Source organism: Echinops telfairi, unplaced genomic scaffold (assembly GCF_000313985.2).
Source record: "Echinops telfairi isolate 266 unplaced genomic scaffold, ASM31398v2 ScPeMD7_7469;HRSCAF=8507_0, whole genome shotgun sequence".
Classification (NCBI taxonomy): Eukaryota; Metazoa; Chordata; class Mammalia; order Afrosoricida; family Tenrecidae; genus Echinops; species Echinops telfairi.
The window spans coordinates 51,234,231-51,248,159 of NW_022111372.1; the positions used below are offsets into that span (position 1 = coordinate 51,234,231).

Below are 13,929 nucleotides of genomic sequence, written 5' to 3' on the forward strand. Positions count from 1 at the left end.
ACAAAATACCCATTTATAAACTATCAAGGGCTCATGAGGGAGGAGGGAGCGGGGAGGGAGGGGAAAAATGAGGAGCTGATGCCGGGGGCTTAAGTGGAGAGGAAATGTCTTGAGAAGGATGAGGGCAATGAATGCACAAATGCGCTTTCCACATTGATGTGTGTGTGGACTGAGAAGAGACATTCGCATGGCTGTCAGGTCACCTCTTCCTCCATGACGTAGGTGAGCAGTTTCCAGTCCCACTCCACTGCCTTGGCATTAGCCGGATGCAGCCTGAAAGCCAAGGAACATCAGTTAGAGTTCTTAGGGTGTTTTGGGAGAGAAGGGATGGAGTCTGGATGATGACACAGGAACCCTTTTACTCTCAGTGCTCTTGCCCTCTCTCTGGTGTCATAACCCTACCTCAATCTGGGGAGAGTGGTACTTCATTACCTTCTGCTAGCCAGTTACACACCTAGGTTTTTTTTAAGGCACTAATACCCAATTTTGCTTCAAGAAACCAACTTTCTTGTGGCTTTAACCACCAGAATCCCAGAACAAAGCATGTTCCCTGAAAAGTCCATCATGATATTGAGCCCCTTGGCTCACGGCAATTAGCTGAAAGATGGGCCAGACCAATGAAAGCCTATAGGACTCAATTTCAGGACTCTGTGTAACCATCAGGGAAGTGCATTCTCTTTCCCACTGCGACTGTCTGTCACAACAGCCTAAAGCTTAGGGGATACCATGTGGAATCTGTAAACAGACAACACAGAGGTGAAAAGGGGTCTTGGTGAGTTGTTTTCAATATTGAGTCAAGTCGTATCTTTCACACCCTCTGGGTTTCTAGTTCTATGAGTCATTACCATTTAGTTTTCCTAGTGGGTAAAGTCAGTTGGACTGAGTTTCCTGCCCCTTTAAATTAAACTATGCTAATATACTACAAAAGCCTTCCTAAGGGTTAGATGAACACAGTGCAGGCAAGAGAATACAGTGTCTGGAGGTCATTTCCCTGGAAGATTTGCTAACAGCTGGCTGGGAAGGTTCATACTGTTGAATTTTCATGAGGAGCATGTAGGCCTCTTTGAGGACATCCACGGTCTCAGAGCCACTCAGCAGGATTTTCTGGATGATGTGAGCCACAATTTCTCTGGGTGGGTAATGCTGAGGCGACACAAAGTCCATCAAAAACTGCACAGTCCCCAGGGGGAAATTTTCTTCAATTGTATTTGCCACCATTCTTAGTCTTCGATGTGAGATGGGCTCTGCTTTTCCACCCTTATTCTACAGAGATTAAAAAAAAAGAAGAAGAATCAGCAATGAGTAGCCATAGAACATAACAACAAGAGGTTCTGCCTGTGTAGAAGGCAGCAAGGTTCTTCCTGCGTCACGTGTTTTCCCCCATAATTAAAAAAGTTATCAGAAATTTTATCTAAAAAAATCCTTTTAGTGATATGCAAAAGGCTTATATTAAATTTAAACAAAATTTAACATTCTATACACAGCACAATTTCTTCCATGTGACAATATAGGCTAGAGAAGAAAGCACACAAAAAAGCCGAAAAACAAGAAGCTGATACTAAGGGCTCAAAGAGAAAGAAAATGTTGTGGAAATGTTGATGGCAACATATGAACAAGTGTGCGTAATACGATTGATTGATGAGTTGTTATAAGATTTGTAAGAGTCCCCCAATAAAATGATTGAAAATGAAAAAAACAAAACAAAACAAAAAAAACACCCTGCTCGATACTCGCCTTCATGAAGAGATCAATGAAGTTAAGGGTGCTACAGCAAAGTGTGCTGAAGAAGCAGATGGTGCCTGGCTATCAACTGGAATAGTGTCTGGGGTTTTAAAGGCTTGTATTTAAATAAGCAGCTATCTAAGTGAGGCGTCAACTAAGTCCACATGGAAGAAGCACACCAGCCTGTGTGAGCCAAAAATGGCTTGCATGTTTCTGTGATGTTGGAAGGTGTGCCACTGGGAGTTCAAATATCAGCAGTCTCCCACGATGGGCAGGGTTCAGAGGAGTTTCCACATTAAGACAGACTAGGAAGTAGGAACAAGCAGACCATTTCTGAAAAAGTAGATACTGAAAGCTTTCTGAATAACAGTCGAACACAGTCTGAACAGTAGAACACAGTAAACAGTAGAACACAGTAAAAAGATGAGTCCCTCAGGACAAAAATCAAACTCACTGCCATTGCGTTGATGACGACTCATAGCAACCCCATAGGGCAGGGTAGCACTGCCTTGTGAGTTTCTGAGACTGGCACTCTTTACAGGGCAGAAAGTAGGCACTAAAAAAGGGCAGGGGAAGCTACCTTCTCCATGCACATAGATGGAACAAAGCATTTGGAATCTTCATTGGCTAATGGGGCACAACTAAAATTGAGAAGAAATAGCTGCAAATATCAATATTAATTAGAACGTAGAATGTATAAAGATTAAACCTAGGAAAACTGGAAATTGTCAAGAATTAAATGGAGGAGACTTCTGGTAAGATGATGAAGAAAGCATATATGGAGAAAAAAGCTGGAGCCTTGAATCTCTGAAGGAAAAAAAAGCTAAGTGAGCTGAGCACTGACAGTACAGGGAGCTGCCATGGGGCGTACTTAACCATTCCCAGTTTCCCACAGGTCCCTGGCACACGGAGGGATCCCCCTGCCCACACACCCATGGGCTTGGCAATGGCTGCAGAGCTCTTAAGCACGCCAGCTTAGGGCTATTTCAAACAGGCAGAGCACCAGGGCCCACACACCCCTATGCAGTATGGCCCTGGGCCTCACGAAGGGGTTTTTGGCTATTTTTAAACAAGCAGGATAATAGTGTCCACACATTTGCACACTCCATGGCGTTGAGCTGCACTGAGCGGGTTTGGAGATATTTTTAAACCAATAGAGTGGTACTAGAGGAGCAAGGCCCACACACTCATGGGGTGCACAGCAGAGGCTGTGGCAAACGCCCAAGCAGTGCCCTGGAGTCTGGCTTGGGATTAAAAAACCTTTCTCTCTCTTCTCTTTTTGCTTTTCCTTGGGTTTGATAAACCATCAGGAGAGGCACAGGAAGCAAGAGAGATGGAATCATCCCAAACTCCCTATAAATTTGTAGTGTCCAGAAAAGTTACCATTGCCCACTTTTACACACCTGTGTATCCTATGGTGTGTACCAGAATGGGACCTTGTTAAGCACATGCTGGTGACTAAGAAAGAGAAAAAAGCTGCTGGCTTTGGCTTGGGGTCTTCTTTTTATTGTTTTAGATTAGTTTAAAAAAAATTTTTTTTTTTGCTTTTTGTTTGTTGTTGGCTGGTCTCTTTGCTTGTTTTTAGCTATTGTGTGTTTTCCTTAATAAAAAAGAAATTCATTTATTACTCCACTGGAAGGAGACAACTGTCCCCACACACCCCAGCCTCTCTTGTACCTCCAACAGCTGTGCCAGTGGACAGGGACCACGACTCAATCCAGAGCCACTGGATCAACAAGTAATCACAAATTTAAACAAAGACACAAACAAAACCCCTCACAATGTCTTAGAGACAACCGATACTTACAGATACTTTACAAAGAAACAAGACGAGCAAAAAGACCTTCTCTGCCGCCACCCTCCCATTGAAAACAAAGTACTATATTTATTGGGTGAAATATTGATTTATAAAAGATCTTCTTAAAGAAGTTAAGACATTGGAATTACCAGAAAAAGAATTGAGAAGAATTCTTCTTAGGTTTTTCAATGGGTGGAGAGAAAGATTGAAAGAGCTATGAAGGGGAAAAATATATAGAGAGAAGAATTAAGGAAAACACTACAAAAGCAATCTGATAAAATAAAGAAACATTTAGAAACCATACAAAACAATAAAGAGAATACTAGAAGATTGATACTAAGAGAACTGAAGCAATGGAGGGCCAAATTAGTGAGCTTTAAAACAATTCTCTCAATACCTAACTATGAAAAAATAATACATAAAAACAACAACAACAATAAAAATCCAAAGAAAGTATAAGAATTATGTGGCAGACTATCACGAGAAATCACATCTTTGACAGGAATGCCTGAACAGGAGAGGGGGAAAAAGCACAGAGAGAATTGCCCCAGAGGGGCTGGAAGAACATTCCCCTAAGATCATGGAGGAGAAATCCGTGACAAGAAAAGCTGAGAGGACTTCACACAGGACACAGACAGAAAGGAACAACCACAGCGTATCACACGCAAGCCTTCCAAAACTAAGACAACGAAAGACTATCTTAAGAGAAGATCAGGACTGGAAACACAGGGAATCCAGGGCGGATGAGCCCTACAGGACCACTGGTGTGAGTGGTGAAACAGGGAGGGTAGAGGGAGAGTGCGATGGAAAGAGGGAACCGATCACATGGAACTGTGTGTGACCTCCTCCCTGGGGGACAGACAACCGAAAAGTGGGTGAAGGGAGACGTCGGACAGGGCAAGATATGACAAAATACCCATTTATAAACTATCAAGGGCTCATGAGGGAGGGGGAGCGGGGAGGGAGGGGAAAAATGAGGACCTAATGCCGGGGTCTTAAGTGGAGAGAAAATGTTTTGAGAATGATGTACAAATGCGCTTTACACAATTGATGTGTGTATGGATTGTGATAAGAGTCATATGAGCCCCTAATACAATGATTAAAAAGAAAAAAAAAGGGACTTGTTCCTTTTACCAGTTCAAAAAAAAAAGAAAAAGAAAAAAAGGAAAAGCTAGGTTACAATTAGTAAGAAAAAATGGAAATAGGAGTAGTCTCAAAGGATTCTTATGAATATAATATGAAGATAAACCAGTAGTACATATAACTTTTAATGATATATAGTAAGGTCAATTTAATTATTGTAACATGAGCATTTAGAGTGGTTAAAAAGCGTGAGAAAACTAGGAAGGATGACTTCAGAATTTCTAAGATGACTAAAATGGCAAAGAAAAGAGCATTGTGGGTGGGAGAGGGAGGGTAAATAAAGAGAAGCTGATGCCAAGGGCTCAAGCGGAAAGGAAATGTTTTGAAAATGATGATGGCGACCTATGTACAAATGTGTTTGATAGAACTGATGTATAGCTTGATATAAGAGCTGTAAGAGCCCCCAATAAAATGATTTATTAATTAAAAAAGAAAAGAAAATAGCATTTGCAAATAAAAACTCTAAAGGTACACAAAAAAAGAGAAGATCAGGAAAATAGAAACATTATCTACAAAGGGGAACCAATAAGACTAAGTTCCGATTTCTCAGAGGAACCAATCAGGTAAGAAGGTAATAGGGCAATATATGTAAAACTCTAAAGAAAAAAAAATTGTCGAGAATATTACATGCAGCAAAACTGTCTTTCAAATATGAGGGAGAAATAAGATAATTTCCAGGTAGGAACAACAACAATAAAAAAATACAGGAATTTGTAAGAACAAGATCAATCTTACAAAAAATACTATAGGGAACAACAATGTCGAAAGAAAACATTCAGACAGAGAAGTTAAGCAGATTTCAAGACAGACTAGAATGTTTTGAATTTGGGAAGAAAGGAACAAATAATAAGGTATGATCAAAGAAAATGTATGAATCTCATCAAAAGAAAAAAGAAAAATTACAAAGACCTTGTAAACAATAAAACAGTGAAGAAAAAAGGCAAATACTGTAAACACAATGAACTTGGTACAAAAAATTATGAGCAACAAATATATCAACAACACATTAAAAACCCACACACCAAAACAGCAAGAAACTCATACTTGTCAATAACAACACTGAACATAAATGAATTAAATGTACCAGTCATGAGACAGAGTAGCAGAGAATAGATAAGAATCTAGCACCCATCAATATGTACTTATAAGAAACACAGCTTACGCACAAAGACAAAATTAGATTGAGATTTAAAGGAAAGAAGAAATACACCAACCTAATGTCAGCTTTAAAAAGAACAGGAATGGCAATAAATAACATAAAATAAATAACAAAACAAACAACAAAGAAAATCCACCACGAGACACAAAGAAGGACGTTACATTATGATCAAAGGGACAACTGACCAAGATAAACTATAATAAATATCTCTGCACCCAATGAAAGAGCTTCAAAATACCTAACTCAAACTCCTCCAGATTTGAGGAGAGAAATAGATATCACTACACTCAGAGTGTAGATTTCAATACACCATTCTTAAAAAAATAATAAATCATTTTATTGGGGGCTCTTACAGTTCTTCTAACAATCCATACATCAATACCCCATCTTGAGGAAGAACAGAAAAGGAAAGAAACTCAACAAAGAGAGAAAAACTAAACGATACAAAAAATCAACTTTCCTCTTAAACATAAAGAGGATGCTCCACTTCAAAACAGTACAATGTATATTCTTTTCCAGGTCAAATGGAACATTCTTCAGAACAGTCCACAAAGAAAGCTTTAATAAATTATAAAGCAGTGAGATACTGCAAATCAAAATCGCAGATCACAATGCTATAAAATTTGGAAATCAACAATAGGAAGATCATGGCGAAAAACATCAGACACACGGAAATTGAACAAGACCCTGCTTAAAAACGATAAGTAATTGAAGAATTGAAGAAATAGGAGTGAAATTTAAAATTTCTTGAAAAAAATTAGAATGACAATCAAATATACCCAAACCTGTGGGACACACTACCAAAAGCAGTATGCAGAGGGCAATTTATAGCAAGATATGCAGACATTTAAAAAGAAGACCCTAATCAAAACATTCATCCAACAACTAGAACAAGCGCAGCAAAATAAATATCTAGCCACAAGAAGCAAAGTAATAATAAAAACTAGTACAGAAGTAAAGGAACCAGAAAACAGAAAAACATTATAAAGAATCAACAAAACAAGAAATAGGTTATTTAAAAGAATTAACAAAATGACACATCACTGACAAACTTAAAGGAAAAGATGAAAAGATAAACAAATGGGTTACATCACAACAGAACCAACTGGAAAATAATAATACAATACTATGAAGAACTATACTTCAACAATTTTTAAACCTAGAAGTTGGCCGATTCATAGAAACACACTACCTACTTAGCTTACACAGACTCATGTAAAAAAACTGAATTCCCTCTGATCATTATCCAAGGATGTGGATGACCTTCCCCTCAGGCAGAGTGCATGGGAAGGTGGATTACATTCACCCTTCTCCAGCCAGAGAAGGGCAGCCAGTCTCTCTCAGGGGCTTGCCTATGTTTGTCCTTGAGGGGGATTCCTGGCTAGAAGTCCACGGTCATGAGTCAGTCCTGTCCTATAGTCGTGCCCTGACGGCCCTGGCTAGAAGACTCTGGAGCAATCATGTAACCTCTTCTATCTAACACAATGCATGTGTTCCCATCAAGGTCTTGCTCCCACTTCTGTAATCCGCCCCCACCCCCCACTCCCCCGATAACTGTGATGCATTGATCTGCCACCAATCCTAAATTTGTGACATTTCCCTTTGTTCCAAGACTCTGAATGATGTGGACGATGTGTCCATGTCTTCGTCCCTTTTAAGATTTAATAAATATTCCTAATAAAACAACAACAAAAACGGAACAGACCCATAACAGAAGAAATTGATCTAGTCATTTAAAAAATCATGAACAACAACAAAAAACCATGGAATCAAACAGCTTCACTGGGGAAATCTACCGAACATTCAGAGAAGCGCTGAAACCCAATTCTACTCAAAATATTCCAGGATCTAGAAAAGGGCAACAAATTCATTTTTGATTAATTTTATGAAATGAGCATAATCCTCATACCCAAACCAGGCAGACATCACCAGAATAGGAATTTACAGACTAGTATAGATAGATACCATATAGATAAGCACATAGATGTAAAAATTCTCAATAAAATCCCAGACAATGGAACACATCTATATAGTGCAGGGTCTAGCAGTGACCCTGTGGTTCTCATTCACAGCCAGCGCCTCCAACCCCATTCTCCACACCTTCTCAACACCCCACTCTCTTCACCGTTCTGCTGCTGCCACAGCCAGTGTGGGGAAGCGCGGGCTCCTTTTAGACAGATAATTTATTTCTGTCCCCAAAGTTTATTAACACGCCATCCTTTGTTCGCTCTCTCTGACGTTCTTCAACGTCTCCTGTGGCCGCAAGTCCATCCCACAGTCTCTTCCTCGCTCTAGCCCTCTCTTTCTTACTTTCAGCTATTTTCTCTTTATTCTGTCTTCCAATCTCCCCTCACTCTGCCCCCTTTACTCTCATTCCATTCTAAACACCCACCAGGGCAGGTTGTTAACTCTAATAAACCTAATAATTAAAATCAAAGCTCTGGGCCCACTCTCCTTTTATCCCCATTCTCACACATATATTATATAAATATAAAAATAAATCATGACCAAGTGGGGTTCATCCCTAGTATACAAGGATGGTTCACATTAGAAGGAAAAAAAGAATAAATGCAATCCACTATACAAATAAATCCGAGGTGGAGTGCGGGGATGATATGATCATAGTAGTTAATGCAGAAATGGCATTTTACAAAATTAAACACATCCCTGATAAAAACACTCAATAAAATACAAATAGAAGGTAAATTCCTCAACATAATAAAGGGCACATACACAAAATCAACAGTTACCATCGTCCTTAAAGGGGATGAAATTAATGGCAAACATGAAACCAAGATGCCTGGATAATTACTGGTGATTGGAATGTAAAGCTGGAAACCGAGAGGAAGGAACAGGATCTGGAAAAGACGGCCTTGGTGATGGAAACGAAGCTGGAGGTCACATGACAGACTATTGCAAGACTAACGACTTCATTGCGCATACCTTTTTTTAACAACCTAAGTGGCGACTGTCCACATGGACTATGCCAGACAGACTACACAGGAATCAAATTGAGCACATCTCTGTGAGGAGAGACTCTGGAGAAATTCAATTATTAGCAGCCAAAATGACACCAGGTGCCAACTGTGGAACAGATCATCAATTGTTCATATATAAGTTCAGGATGAAGTCGAAGCAAGTCTATGTGATGTAAAATACAATCGAGCATCTACTACATGAATTCCGAGAACTCAAGAACAGATTTGACACATTGAACACTGATGACAGAAGCCTTGGCGAGCTGAGGGATGACATCAAGAACATCATACCTGAAGGCAAAAGGTCAGGAAAAAGACAAGAAGGAGAAAAAAAAATCAGAGTGGATGTCAGAAGCAACCCTGAATCTTGCTCTTGAAAGTACAGTTGGTAGGTGTCAACAACTTGGCTCTGACCCATAGTGACTTTATGCACAACAGAACGAAACACTGTCTGGTCCTCCATCAGCCTCACAAGCGTTGCTATGCTTGAGCCCACTGCTGCAGCCACGGTGTCAATTCACCTCCTTGAGGGCTTTTCTCTGTCGCTGCCCCTCGACCTTACCAAGCAGGATGTCCTTCCCCGGGGACCGGCACAGTAGTTAAAGTAAATGGAAGAAATGATGAAATGAAGGAGCTGAACAGAACATTTTAAAGGACAGCTTGAGGAGACAAAGTAATTATAATGACAGTTGCAAAGACCTAGAGTTCAAAAAACAAAAGAACACATTCAGTATATATCAAGCTGAAAGAACTAAAGGAAAAATTCAAGCCACAAGTTGCAATATTGAAAGATTCTATGTAAGATGTTGAATAATGCAAGAAGCATCAAAAGAAAACAGAAGGAATAAACAGAGTTACTGTACCAAAAGTAACCGGCTAACATTCAACTGTTTCAAGGTAGCATATGACCAAGAACCAATGGCACTGAAGAAGTCCAAGGTTCACAGAAACAAGCCTCCTGGGATTGACTAAATAACAACTGAAATGTGTCGACAAGCTGATGGAGCACTAGCAGCACTCTCTCTCTAATGCAAGAAATCTGGAAGACTGGAAACCTAGCTGAGTGCGTGGAAGCGATCTGTACTTGTACCTATTCCAAAGAAAAGTAAGTCAACAGAATGTAGGAATTACCGAACAATACCACTGATACCACATGCCAGTCAAGTTTTACTGCAGATCATTCAACCATGCCTGCAACAGTACATCAACAGAGAGGTGCCAGAAATCCAAGTTAGAGTTAGAAAAGGACATGGCTGAAGTCGAATAGATCTTAACTGAAAGCAGAGAATACCAGAAAGATGTTGACTTGTCTTTTGTTGACTCTGTAACGGCATGTGACTGTATGGATCATACAAAGACTATGGATAGCATTGAGAAGAATGAGAATTCACTTTACTTGGATCTATAATCAATGCTCATGGAAGCAGCAATCAATGGCAGAGGCTGGTTTCAAATATAGATGGTATATAACTCCAGACACTACAAACCCTGTTTGGGACACCTGCTCTCAACAAACAACAACAACAACCCACTAAAAGAGAAGTTCACCAAATTAAAAATATTAAATCCTGAGCAATAAGACTGTGGCTGTTTTTTATAACAAGCATTCTTTTTAAACTCAGAAAGAAATGTTTATTTTGAAATAGCCAACCAAAGATCTGAAACCTTATGCAGACTAGTGTAATGTAGTGATGACACTATTGCCCTTCCCAAGAATCTTTTGGATGAAAGAAGATCATCAGCTCCCCTCGTGTCTCAAGTCACTCAAAGGTGCTCCACAGCTCTCTGAGGAGAGGCCATGGCTGGACGAAATGAGAATCTAATGAGCGAGAGAAGATAAGGGAATACACATTCTGCTTTGGGGGCAGGCTTTACATTTGATGCACGTTACAATCTTGTGCCCTTAGTATTCATTTCTTGTCTACAAAATAGCGACATCTAAAAACATATAAATGTTTTTATAGAAAGGGAACTAATACTTCCAAGACCCAGAATAAAATCATACCCAAGGTGAATGGAGGGGGGAGGGGGCATGCAGTGGTGACCCAAAACCCATCTGTAGACAACTGGACATCCCCTCACAGAGGGGTCACAGGGAAGAGATGAGCCAGTCAAGGTGCAGTATAGCACCAATGAAACACAACTTTCCTCTAGTTCTTTGGTGCTTCCTTCACCCCACTATCATGACCTCAGTTCTACCTTACAAATCGGATGAGACCAGAGCATGTACACTGCTACAGATAAGAGCCTGCAACATAGGGAATCCAGGATAGATAAACCCCTCAGGGCCAACAAGGAGAGCAGAGATGCCAGGAGGATTAGGGGAGGGTGGGGGGAGAAAGGGGGAATCAATCACAAGGACCAACCTAGAACCCCCTCCCAGGGGGACCAATAATGGAAAAGTGGGTGAGGGGCAACGGAGGACAATGTAAGATATGGAAAAAATAATCTATAACTTATCAAGGGTTCGTGAGGGAGGGTGGGGAAGGGAGAGGGAAGAAATGGGGAGCTGATATCAGCGGCTCAAGTGGGAAGAGAATGCTTTGAAAAAGATGGCATATGTGCAAAAGTGCTTGACACATTGGAGGAATGCTTGGATTGTGATAGAGATGTAAGAGCCCCCAATAAAAGTATTAAAAAAAGAACAGGAACTAATACTTATATAGAGCCCTTGCACAGGGCTCAAAAGGTGGTTATGTGCTTGAGTGTTTACCATGAAGTCAAACAACTGTGACATGGTCAATATGATCTTATTAGAGCCGAACAAAGACACCCAGCGGCGTGCAGGTGAATGTAGTAAATGGCAGTAATGAAGGAAGAAGGGGGAAAATAATCTAGTGAAGTTATTTACTCATCACCCAAATTAAATCATATGAGGGACAGAGGAGATTTACAAATATGTACCAGACAGCTGGGATTCTTTAAGAAAGTAGGAAACAAAGGTGAAGAAAAATCCATTCTACTTAGTCTGATTGTCAACTGAAATCTGAGATATGTGTATAGCTCATATGGATCTACTGGTGGCTTTGTGTCATCAACAATGCCTACAAAGACACCCCCTCCCCACCCAGTCTTGACCAGGGAAACGGTTATATTTTCTCTACTTCTCCAAGTGCTCTCGATAATGGAGAGATGTGTCACCCACCTGAGGTAAACGCTGGGAAAAACAAGAGCTAATGGTGAGCAGCAGCATTCATAAGGAGAAGAGAAAAAAATTGAACAAAAGAAATTACTTCACCTGACAGCTGCTGAGCTGGATCAGTACTGCTCCAGTAAGGAGGAATATGTACCTTTTGACTTTCTGAATAACTTCAAGCCAGTCTTCCTAATGTCAGCATGGCCCTGAGCTTCATGACAAAGCACCTTCATCCTGTGGGACTTGGCTCCACCTTTCCCCTTACACATATGGTTTAACCCTCACAGACCGAGGACCAGTGGGAAGCAGCATCCTTCCTGAAATTTTAAAATGGCATCTCCTCCCTGAAGGGCAGGGAGTAATAAGTCTGGAGGCACTGAAGTGTCCCGAGCACCATGATTTGTTCGGCATGGAAGCTGCCCTAGGGCGTCACGAAGGGACCGGCCCTGGCGTGGAGGAAAAGCACCTGGTGACGTCCTGTGACACTGGCAGGTCCGTCACATGCCATCTCAAAGCTGAGGCTTACTGAGAGAAAACGACTTGCCCAGCGGTGTGTTTAAATGAGAGGCTGAAATGGGAATCCTGATCTGACTCTACACTGCATGGTTTCCATAATACGGTAATGATGACCGTGGCAAGCCCAGACTGGACATGTCCTGTCATGCATGGACTTGCACAAACTGCAGTGACACGAGCTTTGTTCAGACCTATACAAAAGACCCCAATCCGTAGGTGAGAATAGGTCACTTACCTCTCTTGCATCTTTATCTGGTATGAGTGTCTGGAAGAAGAGGTGATGCACTGGCGGCCGTAGGAAGTACTTGAGTCTGTGCAGGCACGGCCTGTTGGATAGCCCCCCTCGTGCTGCTCGCCCGGGTGTCAGAACCGAGGCTGGGTTGGCGGGCTCTGAGAGTGACAGCGCTTTTCTGCCCGGGGTCTTCAGGACGGAGAGCCAAGGGAGTTTCTCCTCGTCTGAGGACGTTGGCTGCTGCGGAGACTGCGGCCTGGGAGAGCAGTGCTGAGGGGATGGAGTGGAGAGCTCCATAGGAGTGTCCCGGTTCTGTATATCATTGGCAGGAGAGTCAGGCTTCTCTTGTGGGAAGGCAGACAAGACTCCAAGTGGGCACGGCCTGTCTCTGGAGGGACACAGCACACTGCTGGGTAATGGGGGCACACCTCTCGAGAAGTGGGGTCCCTCTTTTGGCGAGCATAGCCTATTTCCTGGTGACGGTGGCACATCCCTAGGGGAATGCGGCATGGCTTCTGGTGGCAGCGGCATGTCTCTGGGTGAATGGGACATGATTTGTGGGGATAGCGGCGTGTCTCCAGGGGTCTGTGGCACATCTTGCAGGGACTGTGGCAAGCCTTGCAGGTGTGCCCCATTTTGTGGATATGATATGTTTTGAGGTGGGCCTGGTACGTCTTGAGGTAGGCCCCAAGAGTCTTGAGGTGGGCTGCGAGAACCTGGAGATGGGTTCGCTGAGAGCTGAACAGGCGTGGAGGAGTCTTGAGGTGAGCTGGGCACATGCTGCTGAGGGCCCACTCCATTGTGAGGGCAGGGCACTTCTTGAGGCGGCGGAGGCAAGGCTTGTGGTGGGCACTGCATGGTTTGTGGAGGGCAGGACAAGGCTCGTGGTGGGCATGAGGAGGCTCGCGGAGGGCACGGTGAGGATCGAAATGGGCATGGCGAGGCTTTCGGTGAGCAAGGCACATCTTGCTGTAGGCATGGGAAGGCTGTGCTTTGATTGCTACTTCTATTGCTTGTTGGGGGCAGAAAGTGAGAACTGGAAGTCAGGCGTAGGCTTGCCAAGAAGCTGAAGTCACCTTTGAATGCTGCTGAGCTACAATTTGGCTCTGCTGGATAAATAGAGCCTTGACTGATGGATGTTGGGGCTTGGGGACGGTCAGAGGTGATGTGTTCCAATCGGTCCAAATACATAGGATTGTTGTTAACCATTCTCCGTGCAAAAGGCAGAGAGCTTCGGTCCAGCTG

At 42.2% G+C, this 13,929-nt stretch overlaps 2 protein-coding genes across 2 annotated transcripts in view; both read right to left on the minus strand.

Annotated features, from left to right (window-relative positions):
• SIMC1 (SUMO interacting motifs containing 1) overlaps positions 1-319 on the minus strand; it is a 45,193-nt gene extending 44,874 nt beyond the window's left edge. The window contains exon 1 of the mRNA XM_030888787.2: positions 204-319. Coding sequence (XP_030744647.2) covers positions 204-215 — 12 coding nt within the window. The 5' untranslated portion in view covers positions 216-319. The remainder of the gene's footprint in view (positions 1-203) is intronic.
• A 600-nt stretch (positions 320-919) lies between these two features.
• Positions 920-13,929, minus strand: part of LOC123521040 (SUMO-interacting motif-containing protein 1-like) — a 13,967-nt gene continuing 957 nt past the window's right edge. Inside the window, exons 2-3 of the mRNA XM_045284689.1 lie at positions 12,688-13,926; positions 920-1,263 (exon numbers count right to left, since the gene is read on the minus strand). Coding sequence (XP_045140624.1) covers positions 934-1,263; positions 12,688-13,926 — 1,569 coding nt within the window. The 3' untranslated portion in view covers positions 920-933. The remainder of the gene's footprint in view (positions 1,264-12,687; positions 13,927-13,929) is intronic.